This window comes from Ictalurus furcatus, chromosome 16, assembly GCF_023375685.1.
Source record: "Ictalurus furcatus strain D&B chromosome 16, Billie_1.0, whole genome shotgun sequence".
NCBI lineage: Eukaryota > Metazoa > Chordata > Actinopteri > Siluriformes > Ictaluridae > Ictalurus > Ictalurus furcatus.
In genome coordinates, this window is record NC_071270.1 from 22,029,242 (window position 1) to 22,045,094 (window position 15,853).

General features: G+C 38.1%; 1 protein-coding gene across 12 annotated transcripts in view; it reads right to left on the reverse strand.

Moving 5' to 3' along the window:
- The window catches only part of dmtn (dematin actin binding protein), a 35,761-nt gene that overhangs the window by 11,052 nt on the left and 8,856 nt on the right, over positions 1–15,853 (reverse strand). For 3 of the 12 annotated variants that reach the window (XM_053646092.1, XM_053646095.1, XM_053646094.1), the window contains exons 2-9: positions 9,358–9,506; positions 7,973–8,030; positions 5,722–5,778; positions 4,781–4,936; positions 2,728–2,772; positions 1,080–1,209; positions 559–603; positions 288–455 (exon numbers count right to left, since the gene is read on the reverse strand). In XM_053646092.1, coding sequence (XP_053502067.1) covers positions 288–455; positions 559–603; positions 1,080–1,209; positions 2,728–2,772; positions 4,781–4,936; positions 5,722–5,778; positions 7,973–7,981 — 610 coding nt within the window. In that variant the 5' untranslated portion in view covers positions 7,982–8,030; positions 9,358–9,506. Of the gene's footprint in view, positions 1–287; positions 456–558; positions 604–1,079; positions 1,210–2,727; positions 2,773–4,780; positions 4,937–5,721; positions 5,779–7,972; positions 8,031–9,357; positions 9,577–15,853 lie in introns of all 12 variants that reach the window. The other 9 variants (XM_053646097.1, XM_053646099.1, XM_053646098.1 and 6 more) reach the window with 5 other exon arrangements.

Below are 15,853 nucleotides of genomic sequence, written 5' to 3' on the forward strand. Positions count from 1 at the left end.
TTAGGATACATACATTTAAAATGATTTTAAAAATTATTATAACATGATACGCCCTGACTAAGAAATAAACTAAAGAGTTATGATATAATTTAAAATTCTGATAAAAAAAAATAAAGAAATATGACACTAATAGAAAATAATGATAAATATATATTGAAAATGGCATGAAAATTAAAATGTTATATAAGTGAAATTTTATGATCTATTAATTTATCATCTATTAATAATACACAATTTTATACATATTGATATATACAATTTTATGTTCTAGTTTACCACAAGCTTACCCATGCTAGCCAGTGATGGAGGACAGGGCCAGTACTCCGTCTCTATTTTGGACGGCTGGCTGGGATCAGGAGGCTGGGCTGCTGGGAACTTAGAGGACAAGATGATGACCTCATCTTTATGCTTATTATGGGATGCTGCTGATCCTTCTGGGAGGGAGAAAGAGGCTTCTAAGAAATAACGATCAGTAAAATAACAGTCTCTGACTCTTTCAGTCCTGTAATGTTACTGAATTCATAAAAATATCATGATTAAAGAGATGAGAGGAAATACCATGCTTGTAAATGGGAGGCTTGTTGTAGATGTTGGTTCCGTTGTCTAAAAAACAAAGAAACACATTAAAAAGACTGTAGTATCGTGCTTAGATCAAATCAGTGGTTATTAATGATTAAAGAGTTACCTGCTCAGTACAGGTGAGTTATCGGACCTGTTGAATACAGGCAAGTTATCGTGCCTGTTCAGTACAGGCGAGTTATCAGACCTGCTCAGTACAGGCGAGTTATCAGACCTGCTCGGTACAGGCGAGTTAACAGACCCGCTCGGTACAGGCGAGTTATCAGACCCGCTCGGTACAGGCGAGTTATCAGACCCGCTCGGTACAGGCGGGTTATCAGACCCGTTCGGTACAGGCGGGATATCAGACCCGTTCGGTACAGGCGGGTTATCAGACCCGTTCGGTACAGGCGGGTTATCAGACCTGTTCAGTACAGGTGAGTTATCATACTTGTTTGACACAGCTAAACTAAGGAACTAAATCTGTTGCTATACCTGATCAGGACAGGTGAACTGATTACCTGGTCTGTGGAAGTGCTGTAAGGGGCCTCTGGATGAGGTGCTTGTTTTGCGATGCTGCACGGTTGAGCCCATGGAGGATGTGCCAGGTGAGTCATGTTCCACCCACTCCTTTTCTTTAGAGTCAAATATCTGAACCAAAGAACAGATTAAAAAAAAAAGATAAATCAATCTATTCAATCAGTGGCATATTTTTACTTCAGAGTAACCTGAATTAGGCTGCCAGTTAATTAGGAGTAACAGTATAATCTGCTGCACAAAGATCACACAGTTCATTTCTAATATTACTGTTGATCATACAATTAATTAGTAGTAATCATGTTAACTTGTTAACGATAATTAAATTTCCCAGGATATCTTTGCCTACTCAGAACCCACTATACCTGAACCGAGCTGCGTTAATCCCGATAGTATTGCATAGTAAAGTCTTCTGGACTGGACTCACATACCACTGAGGATTTACAGATCTCATGCTCACAATCTACATTTTTACAAAATATTATGCTACGTATATAATTACTACTGCATATTGATTGCACAGTTTTAAAATGTGGATGCTTGATAGTAATGTCTTAAATATCATCACACATCATAAGTGCACTTCTGAATCTGTCTAGACAGGGCTAATTTTTTTTTTGCTTTGTTCTGTTTTTTTACTTCACACTAACATTGAGTCAGCAAGACCTTAACGATCCAAAGCTGTATTTCAACAGGCCAGACTGTGGATCTGTCAATCTGACACTGTAGATTTATGTCTTGTTGTGATTTACTCCATTGGCCAGTTGAATGTAAAATACTTTTTTTTTTTCTCTCCAGAGAGAGCAGTCAGGACTGTGCTGCTGTGATATTACTCCAGTCCAGCAGCCTAATAAAAATAAAACCTTGCAGAAAATAGAAGTTATTGACCAAAATTGCCCCATATCACCACTTGTAGGTCTGGGGTTTAATAGGTGTCAAACAGAAAGAAAAATTCACCATATTACCTAGTATAGCAGTAGTTTGTTAGCAATTTTGGGTGGATTATTCTGGAAAATTATTGATTGCTGAGTAATAAATCAGTGTTTTCTAAATGTAATCAATCACACATTCTATTACCTCACATAAAAAGTACTTTTTCTATTCAGGAAAGTACAAAACTACAAGGTTATCCCCCTAGCAAGAGCTTTTTATTCAGACTTGTGTGTGTAATCCATTCGACGAGCAGCTGCAGAGCTCTGATTTTTATTTTTAACATATCTCTGCTCAGTTCAAAGGATTTCACCGATACACTTGAATCTGGAAATTTGAAATATACTGCAAAAGACTGTGATTTCACTTATGTTATCAGATATGTATTATAGCTTGTCTTTTGTCTGTCTAATATTTTTCTGAATACTGGTGGCAGCAATGTTAACCTGCGACTGAAATCAGTGGAGCACAAGCTTACTACCTTCAAAGCGATCAACAGCAATTATTCAAGCTGACCAGATAAATTTATATTGTGTAATAATATATAATATCAACAGTGATTTCATCATCACAGTACACCCATATACCACTATCTACAGTACATGAGAGTGTAGTTTTAATTATATGTAAGCAGAAAGCAGAGTAGAACAATAAAATAGCAATGAACACAACACTTTATATAACTGTACACAGATGACTCACCTCTGGGGAAGGCGGAGGAGAGATGGAATGAGGCGACATTGATCTCTAGGGGATAATAAGAGCGAGAACACAAAAACACATTCACCCATACACACACACACACACACACACACACACACACACACACACACACACACACATTAATTCAGAAATGTGTCTACGTGCACATTCAAGAATCTATCAGTTATCAACAACTAATGTTTATGTTTATATATATATTATATATATATATATATATATATATATATATATATATATATATATATATATATATATATATATATATATATAATCTAAGTAATTTAATTGTGAAATCATAATATTAACAAAAATCTATCATCCTTCTTTGATCATGGTTTAAGAAACATCTTTTTTTCCATCAACTGAAAGCAATAGAGTGAATAAACATAAACTAAATAAAACAGTTTCACTACATTTCAGTAAAGAAATAAAACACTTCTTACACTTCATATAACGACCTATAGCAGAATTAAGACCTCGAAGTTGATTATTTTTCTATAACAGCACATCCTGAATTTGCTAACATTTACAATTCTGAGAGTGATGTGTACTTTTATCCACTCATAGTTACATTTAATGTTGAAATTCTGTGAAACAAGTTCCTGTAATCACTCACAGTCGAAAAACATAAAGTTAGTGGTAATATTATATAACTGCAACAAAACGCTTCCGATCCAGTCTTTAACTAACTTCTAGGACTAGGATTTACTCCTGCGCTTAGGATCATTGTCTTGCTGCATAATCCAGTTGCGCTCGAGTTTCAACTTATGGACTGAAGACAGGACATTATCCTTTAGGATTTTCTGGTAGAGAGCAGAATTCATGTTTCACTCAATTATAGCAAGTTGTCCAGGCCCTGAAGCAGCAAAGCATCCCCACACCATCACACTTCCACCACCATGCTTTACCGTAGGTAAGATGATCTTTTTGTGGAATTCTGTGTTTGGTTTACGCCAGATGTAACGGGACCACTGTTCCACTTTCAACTCATCAATCCACAGAACATTCTCCCAAAAGGATTGCGGATCATCAAGGTGTGTTTTGGCAAATTCAGATGAGCCTTAATGTTCTTCTTGGTTAGCGGTGGTTTTCGCCTCGCCATTCTTCCATGGATGCCGTTTTTGCCCAGTTGTTTTTCTGATAGTGGAGTCATGAACAGTGACCTTTATTGATGTGAGAGAGGCCTGTAGTTCCTTTGATGTTGTCCTTGGCTCGTTTGTGACTTCCTGGGTGAGTCGCTTCTGCGCTCTTGGAGGAATTTTGGAAGGTCGGCCACTTCTGGGAAGATTCACTACTGTGTTGAGGTTTTTTTTCCCATTTGGAGATAATGGCTCTCACTGTGGTTCTTTGGAGTCCCAGAGCCTTTGAAATAGCTTTGTACCCCTTCCCAGACTGATGTATTTCAATCACTTCCTCATCATTTCTGGAATTTCTTTCAATTTTTGTATAGTGTGTTACTGGATAAGACCTTTTAACCAACTTCATGCTGCTGAAAAGTTCTATTTAAGTGTCGATTTGATTGAACGGGGGTTGCAGTAATCAGGCCTGATTGTGTCTAGTCCAGCTGAACCCTATTATGAATTTCATAGATTTAGGGAATTAGTAACTACTGGGGCAATATATTTTCGCACAGGCTAAAGTTGGTATTGGATAACTTTTTGCTTCAATAAATTACATTATCATTTAAATACTGTATTTTGTGTTTACTCAGGTTGCCTTATCTTAGATTTTGTCTTAATTTCTGAAACAATTTAGTATGAAATATACATAAACACACACACACACACACAGTGCTGTGTTGTGCTGTGTTTTATGTAATGTCTATACATAGTTGTTACTATGGATACAATAATGTATTCGTATGAGTGCATTAATATAAACATGTGATTTGCCCTGAAGCACTACGGTCAATGTTGCTGTTATAGAAAATTAATCAACACCATCTGACCAATCAGATTAGAGAATTAACAGTGCTATGGTATAACTCAGAATAAAAGTCATTATGATGGAAACCTCTCAGAGCATTACTGACTTCTCTGCTCCTGGACAGACTGACACGATCCAAAGATGACATGTTGAAATGAGGTTCATACACCATCAGGTCAGGCCTCTCCACCTCCAGGATGGCTTTGTCTTTAGGAATTGCTGCTAAATCCTTATATCCGATCACCTGATTATCCATTCTGGCCTGAATGAAGGGAAGAAAAAAAGCTCTTTATTATGTCTTTACTCACTACTTATTGATCACTCGTAGTCTTTTAAAATTTTAATAACATAAAACTGAAAACCCGTTTTATAAGTCCCCAATTTTTTATTTCTGTGATCAATATAAACAATCCTGATACAAGCTGAGCTCTTGAAGTTCCTTCTCTGTGAAGTGCCAGGTGTGTGTGTGTGTGTGTGTGTGTGTGTGTGTGTTAGTGGAAATAATAGTGAACGTATTGTCGCTTTTATCTTTCACAAGTACAAACAGCAGGCATTTTGGAAAAAAAAAGAAAAAAAAGACTGCAACTTTGGAAGTCATTACACAGTTTCTGACATCTCAATTCTGGCTAAGGGTTTCATTTAATCTGAGAAATTATTTAAATTAACAATGATACAGTACCTATAAAAGTTCAGTGGACAAAAGAAGAAGCATTTTATGATTCAGCTCAAAATTAGTGTTAAAACCAATACTTTGTGTTTTTATTTATTTATTTTTATTAGTTATATTTTATTGTTTAACTTCCAATCGTACAAAGCCCTTTCAGCTGTATTGCATGTATAAACACTGCAGTATAAATTAAAGGTTATTACTATTATAGACACAGAATCCTAACATATAATAACCATGAATAATCAAAAAATCTATATCTATCTATCTCTCTCTATGGGTGTTATGGCCAGGTGTCCTTAAAATTTTGGCCTTATAGAGTATGTAGATGAGGAAGATCACAGTATAAGTAGATGCCCATGGAAATGAAATTGACCTACCACAATGGAAGTGGCTGGAGATCCGGGGGCACTAGAAGATGGGGTCGTCCCTGCCTGCTGGGTCAAAGGTCAGTACAATAGGTCAAAAGTAATGCTTAATCAACCAGACCAGTTTAGCATGGACTAAATGACTAAATGGCATGAGATCTATTACAAGCATGATCAGTCAAGCCGAAACGCTCCTTGCTCCTTAGTCAGGATGCAAGAGTGCATCGTTAAATCACCAGGCACAGTATAGAAAACAGATACCATCCAAGCACTGCTTTTATTTAATTAAATACCAAACATTCATTTAGCACGCATGGTCGCTTAGAGGTTAGCGCTGCCCTGTGAGTACGGAGTTTGCATGTTCTCCCCGTGCTGCAGGGGTTTCCTCCGGGTACTCCGGTCCCCCCCCCCACCGTCCAAAGAAATGCACAGTAGGCTGATTGGCTATTGGACTAAGTGTCCGTAGTGTATGAATGCGTGTGTGAATGTGTATGTGATTGTGCCCTGCAATGGACTGGCACCCTGTCAAGGGTATACCCCACCTTGTGCCCCATGCTCCCTGGAATAAGCTTCAGGTTCCCCACAACCCAGTAGGATAAGCAGTATAGAAAATGGATGGATGGATGGATGGATGGACATTCATTTAGGATTTCCATCAGCGATCCTTATTATTCTAGAAGGCATCATAAAGAGTTGTTAAGCGCTGTGAGGAATCTTCACATGAGAATAACATCTACCTGAATCTTCTGTTCTGACCATTAACTATTTTTAAATAGTTTGTTAAGTTTGAGGACAAAAGACATCACTTATCACTCAAAAATGTGCATTCAATTGTTTTTACGTCGGCCATTTTGTTTGTGATGCACAGTCAGTGCTGGAAGAGGGCACTGGATAGACCTCCAGTCTCCTCATAAACACTTCGCATACCACCAGTAGTGGAATTCATGCAGTTTGGAAATTTAGATTATCGAGACAAACTTCCAAGTACTAGGAAATACAGCGCTTAGCAGTGTTAATTGTCGTGTTCTCAGTGACGAACATCTGATATAGTGTCTGTTTGTACATGCCTTTATTTGTTATCAGACCCACTGCTTTTAGTCAGTTTGAATAATAACACTTCATTCATATTAGCGATGATTGGTGTTTAATAGAAAAACAATTGAAAGGAAACTACACCCTGCAACACATTAAAAATGTTTATCTTGAAATATTTGTGATGTGTTTAGCGGTGGTATGTTTTCATTTTTCGCATGAGAAGTTAGCACACTTACAATGGCATTTAATAGGAGAAAAATAATTCAACAATCTTAAACATAAGAGATAACAATCAGATTTCTCTGCCAGCTTCTTTTCTCGCTCACCATTTTCCGGCAATGTCATCCATCCTCTACCGCTTACTCCTTTTCAGGGTCACGGGGAACCTGGAGCCTATCCCAGGGGGCATCGGGCACAAGGCGGGGTACACCCTGCACAGGGTGCCAGTCCATCACAGGGCACAATCACATACACACTAACACACCCATTCACACACTATGGACACTTCAGACACGCCAATCAGCCTACCATGCATGTCTTTGGACTGGGGGAGGAAACCGGAGTACCCGGAGGAAACCCCCACAGCACGGGGAGAACATGCAAACTCCGCACACACAGGGCCCCAGCGGGACTCGAACCCTGGAGGTGTGAGGCGAACGTGCTAACCACTAAGCCTCAATGTCATATTAATGAGAAATCCAGCTTAGAAAAAGTGGAGGCATTGGTGCAAACTCAAAGTTCCAACATGTAATTCAGTTATACGATAAAGTTGTGCTGAGTTACAGCAGAGCCGACTTGGCTCCTCGAGTCAATGATCTATGAGATGATGAATGTGATGCTGTTGATGGTGGTATTAGCATGAAAGTTGCCACTGCACCATTGTCAGCAGACAGTCGAATGGCATTATGGGTAATTTAGGAAACCGTTACCCAAAGTGAAAACAGACAACATTAAACCAAGTGTAACTTCAACTTAAAATTTAATTATAAAATAAATATCCTTTAACAAAATGGTATTAGTGTTTCATACCTAAAGAAATAAAACACTTTAATCTTAGATGATCTGATAAGTAATTATCTGCAGTGAAATTATGTAACAGTTCAGTAAATATATAAACTATACGCACATCCTGCTACAATTATCTTCTCTGTTTCAATGAGTAACAGATGGTAACAGAGCGTCATGTACAAAATAAAGAAAATACAAGCACAAAAAACAGTCCACCTACCTTTTGCATGATGGATGTTTACTACAAACGTTCTCTTGATCCTCTGGGCCTGTCAGATCTGTCATAAAACATCAACAGGATTGAGTCCAGCTTACATTATTACCCAAGAGGTGGTCAGTTTTGTTTGTAGATTATAAAATATTAGTGTAGTAAATAATACATAATATTTCAACATCTGGAAACAAAATATAATAAAATATGATAGGAATTATAATATGTGATTTTTAAAAATAAAAAAAAAGCTGCCACAAATGCAATTAATTTACTTAATTAAAATATACTTTAATCTATTTTAATATAATTTATTACAATTATTACAATTCAATTATATTGAAATGATATTCAATTCAATGTAAAAATTAAATTATATTCAATTTAAAAAATGTTTATATTTTTCATAATTTAAGTGGTAACAAGAATATTATGTATATATTAATTTAAAAAATGATTCCTTTACCACTTCACTTTTCATCCAGAATTTTTACTTTGCTTCTAGGAACTGGCAAATTTACTCACCTTAGATATTTAGATTTCCTCACTTTATATTTAGAAATTTTGATTTTTATATTTAGATTTCCTGACCTTATAAGCAGATGCTTTATTTCTAATAGTATTTTGCTTTTGGATGTTATAATTTTGTTTTATATTTCTGACGCAAAACTCCCACCACAGACTTTATCATCAGGTCACACAATTTAACCAACTGTCCAAAATGTTTGGGGGAAAAAACCCTTCATGTTGTTCTACGGAATATTCAAAAAGGGAAGACCAGTGTGAGATCATCAAAAGAAAACCATCGAAACTATCGCACACTTTTATGAGATTCAGACAGTTTGACACAGCCACTGGTCACAGAATCGCATTACTATTCAGCACAACACACAGACATTACAATCATTAGTGTCTGAACTGCACTTTAAGCAATGTTTCAAGGTCATGGATTGCTGTAGCAGCAATATTCAGCTGTGTATGTGGCCTGCGCACAGCCTCCCATCAGACCAGCTGCGTCAGTATCAGGTGTTAGCTTGTATAGCACAATTACCAGACACAGGAACTCATTTTCAATTTGAAAACATGTAACAATAATTTAATTATTTAGACTTTCAGGACACCTGATGTGTTTTAAAATGGCAATTTTACCGTCAAGCATTAAGTAAGGAATAAAACATGATGGGATGTGCTATTATAGGAAAATAATCCACGACAGGGTCATGTGATGCGGCGCAACATGGAGCGAAGTTGATTATTTACATCCTAAAGCGATTTATTCCTCTTACACAACAGTGATTTGTCTTATATCTATAAAATTTAATTCACTGTTGAACAACACACCGAGCATTTATAATTGTGGAACATCCACGAGACAAGTTCTTGTTATCATTTACATTACAGCAGGTATAAACACTCGTTCTCTAGAGTGTTTCCTATTGTGGTGAAGCTGGTAGGCTGGAGATGAAGCTGATGGCTGGTGTTGCAGGGGATGGTGTCAGGACTGTCCCATTGTCTTTCAACGAGACATTAAAACTCATTCAGGCTGTTGGCCAGAAGCAAGTCGTTAGCAGAGTGGGGGGCTTTAGGTTTGCAGTTTGTGATCTGTCTGAGCCCTTAACAGACAGAAGCAGAGTCACTGGCTGAGTACAGCTGTTTAGCTTCTCTCACCACCTTGCTAAACGTGTCTTAATAAAACTCAGTGCAATTTCAGTTCTAGCTGCTTATGCTCTAAAGCGAACTGCATCAAATATATGACTTATAATGAAAAATTCATGTCTGTTCTGAATTAAATCCCAATTTAGTATTACAAATGCAGTAATGCATGCACAGTACTTTTATAGTACTTGAACATATATGAATATTTTATAAAAATCACTAATGTTTCTGTATTGAAGTGAAATTAAGTTACAAAATACACATGCATTCAGTGCATCCTGATGTCAGCTCGGTAACAACTTAATTATGTAAAATGGTGTATCTGGCCATAAATCAGAGCATCATAAACACAACCAGTCTCTAGTCTCTCACGTTGTGTAAATAATAAAAATCCAATTTCCCAGCACCCATACAAAGCGCTGTGTCTGGATAAATGTCTGTCTGGAATAAGATGGTGTAACTCATCAGAAAGCGGGATGTCACATCCTGTTTTGTCATAAATGTAGTTTGTGCTTAATGCTGAGGGGGGAGGGGAGAAGATGGCCAACTCTATTCTTCTGTTTCAACCTCACCGTAATCCGGCGCAAATACAGACGCTCCTGCCCGCGTGCACTGCCAAGAACCGTTTGAATTATATCAACTATCTATCAAAACTCCCTCATTCTTTAATCATCTGAGCCCAGAATGCTGTGTTCTTTTGTACTAAAAGCAGCAGGAATGAAAACACTTAAAGCAGTATAGCCTACTCATGCAGTCAATATCAATGCTAATTGTTAAGAGAGTCAAAGGTGCTATTAAATGATGTATCACCAGTTGAATAAAACCTGATCTTCAGCCTGAATTCAGACTTTTTGTAACTATTAAATGAAGAAAAAGGCTTAATGATTACTTAATCATTTATAGGATTGTCCATTAGCATTCGGAGTAATGAGTGAAGCATTAGAACATTAGATTGCCTAGAGGAACAGTCCAGTGCTAAATGTGCTAATTAGCTGCATTTCAATTTCATCTAAAGATGCAGAAACAACAGCTTTGAATATTTGATGACATGAGCACATTCACCTAACTGAGTATGGTCTGAGAGCCTGGGGGCTTACTGAATTCACTTCCCTTCAGATGGGAAAGAGGAGAAAGATGCTCTATCAGCAAAAACAGCATGTTTTTTTTCATGCTATTTGGGGGGGGGGGGGGTGTTAGTGGTTAATAGCATGGCTCTTGTTTAAGTACCATGTAAAGCAAAGAAAAGGGGGGAAAACAATTAAAATTTATGCAAAATGAAAGCAGCTTCTTCAAGCTTATTATCCACAACAATAATTTTTTTTTATTGATAAAGGCTTTTTAAACTCAACTGTAGATATTAGATACTAATATTTCCTTATAATGCCTGTGAATGGGACAGACTTTATCTCAGGATTCGATTATGTACTATTTGAGGAAAGACATGATATCATTATCAGTGCAATTACTGATCAAACCAGTATGGCAGGGGTTGGGAAACAATTTCAGATAACAAACTGAGCTGAAAATAAAGAAATAGAAGAAGCCGTTATTTGTTACTCATATACATTACAGTACAGTTTTGAGCCACTGAGCCATCACTGCCCTAAGATTGAACTCACGACCTTCAGATTATAGCATTGAAATAACTAAAAGTAATATTTCCAATTTCCTATATTTCAAACTTTTTACAATCAGGCACCCTTTAACTGTAATTTGAAAAAAATCCACTATATAGATTTATTTTATTTTATTTTATGAATATCAATTTCAAACATCAGTCTGAAATATTGGGTTCCCAGAAATATGTACATATTTATAATAATAATATGGCTACAATTATCAAATAAAATAAAATAATTTTTATTATTGTTTTTAATTCCTGAAATTTCTACTAATACATATTAGAAGTTGATGTTTGGATTTAATCCATTCAGTTCAGTCAAACAGGTTAATAATAACTATAAGAACTCAATAATAAATATACTTGGATAAGGGTAGGTTGTGATGTCCACCACTGTAAATAACTGAAAGAACTGTGGACCAAAAGAACTGTGGATCGCTTTACGGACAGCACGTTTAAAACAATGGCACTAATCAACCTCATTCTACAACAAAACTAAATTGTTTGGCTCCTGAGCGGCACAACAGAAAAGCATTCGTCCTATCTTTGGAAGATTTTCGAATCCCTACAAGGACAAAGCCATCTGTGGGTGGGAGACTAGAGAACAAAACTGGCCATGCTTTCTGGGTGGGAGGGGTTTCATACTCTCTCTCTCTCTCTCTCTCTCTCTCTCTCTCTCTCTGCTGTCAATCACAGAGACACTAGCCTGAGCTCATGTATGTAGAAGAGGGCAGCTAGTGCTTTCCTCTGTGCAAGGTATGCTGCATGTGATGTACAGTATGAGGTTGGTTAGCTTCACATGCCTTTGATTAAGAACATTAGCTGGCTGGTGGGTAGGAACTGGCAGGTGACCAAATTGATGAAACAATGTTAGAAGAAAAAGAGTTTAATTTTATTAGGGTGACTGTAGGATAAATGCATGCACTGAACTTGATATCAATCACTGACATTTAGCCTACCAGCCTGGATCATTCAAACAGAGACCATCAGCTTACCTCTGAAAGTATTACTATTTGCCGCCTACATGTACCAAACACTAAATTATAACCATGTCCTGGACTATGACTGGTTTAGGCCAATGGTTAAGACAGTGGACTCCTGATCGGAAGGTTGCGAGTTCAAATCCCAGCACTACCAACCTGCTATTAACCCTCACCTGCTCAGTTGTATAAAATGAGATAAACTGTAACTTGCTCTGGATAAGGGTATCTGGTAAATAAATAAATGTTAAAAAAAAAAACCCTCAATTGAACATTGAAAAAAGTGCAGAGATTTCATCTACAGTGAGGGGAAAAAAGTATTTGATCCCCTGCTGATTTTGTACGTTTGCCCACTGACAAAGAAATGATCATTCTATAATTTTAATGGTAGATTTATTTGAACAGTGAGAGACAGAATAACAACAAAAAAATCCAGAAAAACGCATGTCAAAAATGTTAAAAATTGATTTGCATTTTAATGAGGGAAATATGTATTTGACCCCTCTGTAAAACATGACTTAGTACTTGGTGGCAAAACCCTTTTTGGCAATCACAGAGGTCAGACGTTTCTTGTAGTTGGCCACCAGGTTTGCACACATCTCAGGAGGGATTTTGTCCCACTCCTCTTTGCAGATCTTCTCCAAGTCATTAAGGTTTCGAGGCTGACGTTTGGCAACTCGAACCTTCAGCTCCCTCCACAGATTTTCTATGGGATTAAGGTCTGGAGACTGGCTAGGCCACTCCAGGACCTTAATGTGCTTCTTCTTGAGCCACTCCTTTGTTGCCTTGGCCGTGTGTTTTGGGTCATTGTCATGCTGGAATACCCATCCACGACCCATTTTCAATGCCCTGGCTGAGGGAAGGAGGTTCTCACCCAAGATTTGACGGTACATGGCCCCGTCCATCGTCCCTTTGATGCGGTGAAGTTGTCCTGTCCCCTTAGCAGAAAAACACCCCCAAAGCATAATGTTTCCACCTCCATGTTTGACGGTGGGGATGGTGTTCTTGGGGTCATAGGCAGCATTCCTCCTCCTCCAAACACGGCGAGTTGAGTTGATGCCAAAGAGCTCCATTTTGGTCTCATCTGACCACAACACTTTCACCCAGTTGTCCTCTGAATCTTTCAGATGTTCACTGACAAACTTCAGACAGGCATGTATATGTGCTTTCTTGAGCAGGGGGACCTTGCGGGCGCTGCAGGATTTCAGTCCTTCATGGCGTAGTGTGTTACCAATTGTTTTCTTGGTGACTATGGTCCCAGCTGCCTTGAGATCATTGACAAGATCCTCCCGTGTAGTTCTGGGCTGATTCCTCACTGTTCTCATGATCACTGCAACTCCACGAGGTGAGATCTTGCATGGAGCCCCAGGCCGAGGGAGATTGACAGTTCTTTTGTGTTTCTTCCATTTGCGAATAATCGCACCAACTGTTGTTACCTTCTCACCAAGCTGCTTGGCAATGGTCTTGTAGCCCATTCCAGACTTGTGTAGGTCTACAGTCTTGTCCCTGACATCCTTGGAGAGCTCTTTGGTCTTGGCCATGGTGGAGAGTTTGGAATCTGATTGATTGATTGCTTCTGTGGACAGGTGTCTTTTATACAGGTAACAAGCTGAGATTAGGAGCACTCCCTTTAAGAGTGTGCTCCTAATCTCAGCTCGTTACCTGTATAAAAGACACCTGGGTGCCAGAAATCTTTCTGATTGAGAGGGGGTCAAATACTTATTTCCCTCATTAAAATGCAAATCAATTTATAACATTTTTGACATGTGTTTTTCTGGATTTTTTTGTTGTTATTCTGTCTCCCACTGTTCAAATAAACCTACCATTAAAATTATAGACTGATCATTTCTTTGTCAGTGGGCAAACGTACAAAATCAGCAGGGGATCAAATACTTTTTTCCCTCACTGTAGCTAGCAAATGTTTTTTTTTTTTTGCAATAAGCAAAGTTTAGTTCTATTTGGCTCGAAAGCTTACTTACCACTCAGGCTACATCCACATTAATCCTGATAGATCAGAAAACTGGAATTCCATTTTAAAACACTCGCCGTCTATACTGGTGTTTTCAAATGTTTTCCAAAAATTCCTCATCCACGCTGAAATGTCTGAAAATGCTTTCATCACTATACTGCTTATTTAAAAATGAATCTGAAGGTTGTACAAAGTGACATTAATCTTTAACAAAGCGATCAAACTGGACAGCAGGCGCAACAACTTCAGTATATCATCCACCATCTTGTTTGTTTTGAGTTGAATGGGTCACATGATTGTGTCACATGACTAAAAAAAACTAAGTTTTTGAATATCTCCGATTTCTCAGGTCACGCTACAAGGCGAAAACACCGTTTTCAAATTTATCCGCTTCGAAAAGCTCGGTATTCGCTGGACAAAAACGCCGTAGAGAAAAAGATGCGTTTTCAAATTGACCCGGATTAATGTAGACATAGCCTAAATATGTTTTTCAGGCAAGTACATCAGGGTATGTGCTTACAGTTTACTATTTTCAACAGGACATAAAATCCCACATAACAATACAGCAGCTGCGTGAGGATTCAGTTATTGCTAGAATATTGTTCAAAGCAGACTTCACCTCTTTCACCTGACATGCTGAATTTAGACCATTAATTCAAATTCTCTTATGACAATATATCATCACACCAATACATGCGCACAACAGTATTCATTTGGCTTATTTCTAATTTAAATCTACATTGTCTTTCCTGTTCTTGTAAATTCCTTTATCTGCTCCACTGGTTAGTTCCAGCTGGTTAGTTAGCCTATATGGTTCTGCTGGGAGTCACTGAGGTGTGAAGGGCGTCCCGATGAACACCACCACGCTGACGTTTTAACCAACTTAAAGCTGCTCTACTGACATGATTTATCACCAGCGAGGCAAACAGTGGCCGAGGGACCCATCTGCATCAGGCGCTCTTCAATCCCAGTTCAATTTGGGAAACGTCTTTAAACGTTTCCTGTCTGACCTACTGCAAGGACGATATTTTAATTCTTCAGCTGGATGAGATGATCAGGTTCAAGTCTGAGTGCACGAAACAATCGAACATTTTACTCCTTATTACTGAGGAGACATCTAACTCTGTGATCTCCAACTAAATGTTCTGTTCACACAGAGTATGCTTGCACAGCATATGAAAATCTCTCTCTCTCTCTCTCACACACAAACACACATACACCGAAAGATCTGGCTTCCTGTTCTTGACATGTCCTGATCAACCATCCTTATCCCATACAATGCTCTTCTCCATCCTGTACAGGCATGGGAGTCTGTCTGTCTGTCTCTCTCTCTCTCTCTCTCTCTCTCACATACACGTACAGGCTGCAGATTAAATAGATTAACCTCTTTCCGTTCTGTCCAGGACAAACTCAACCAATATCATTTCCCCCTCAACACAAAGCGCTCTGCACATGCACTAAATTCCCTAATAAACATCATGAGCTCCTTTTAAAATGATATTATGTTTAAAACCAGCTGCTGTGTAAATATGAAGTGACGTCCCATTCCCAACATCTTTTCTTTCTACTCCCACCTGCAATCAGGAGAATTCCCGAGCGTTGGGAAAGGTAATTGCTCTGTTTCTGTCGGGAATGTCTATACTGAACACTGAAATAACGAGTGA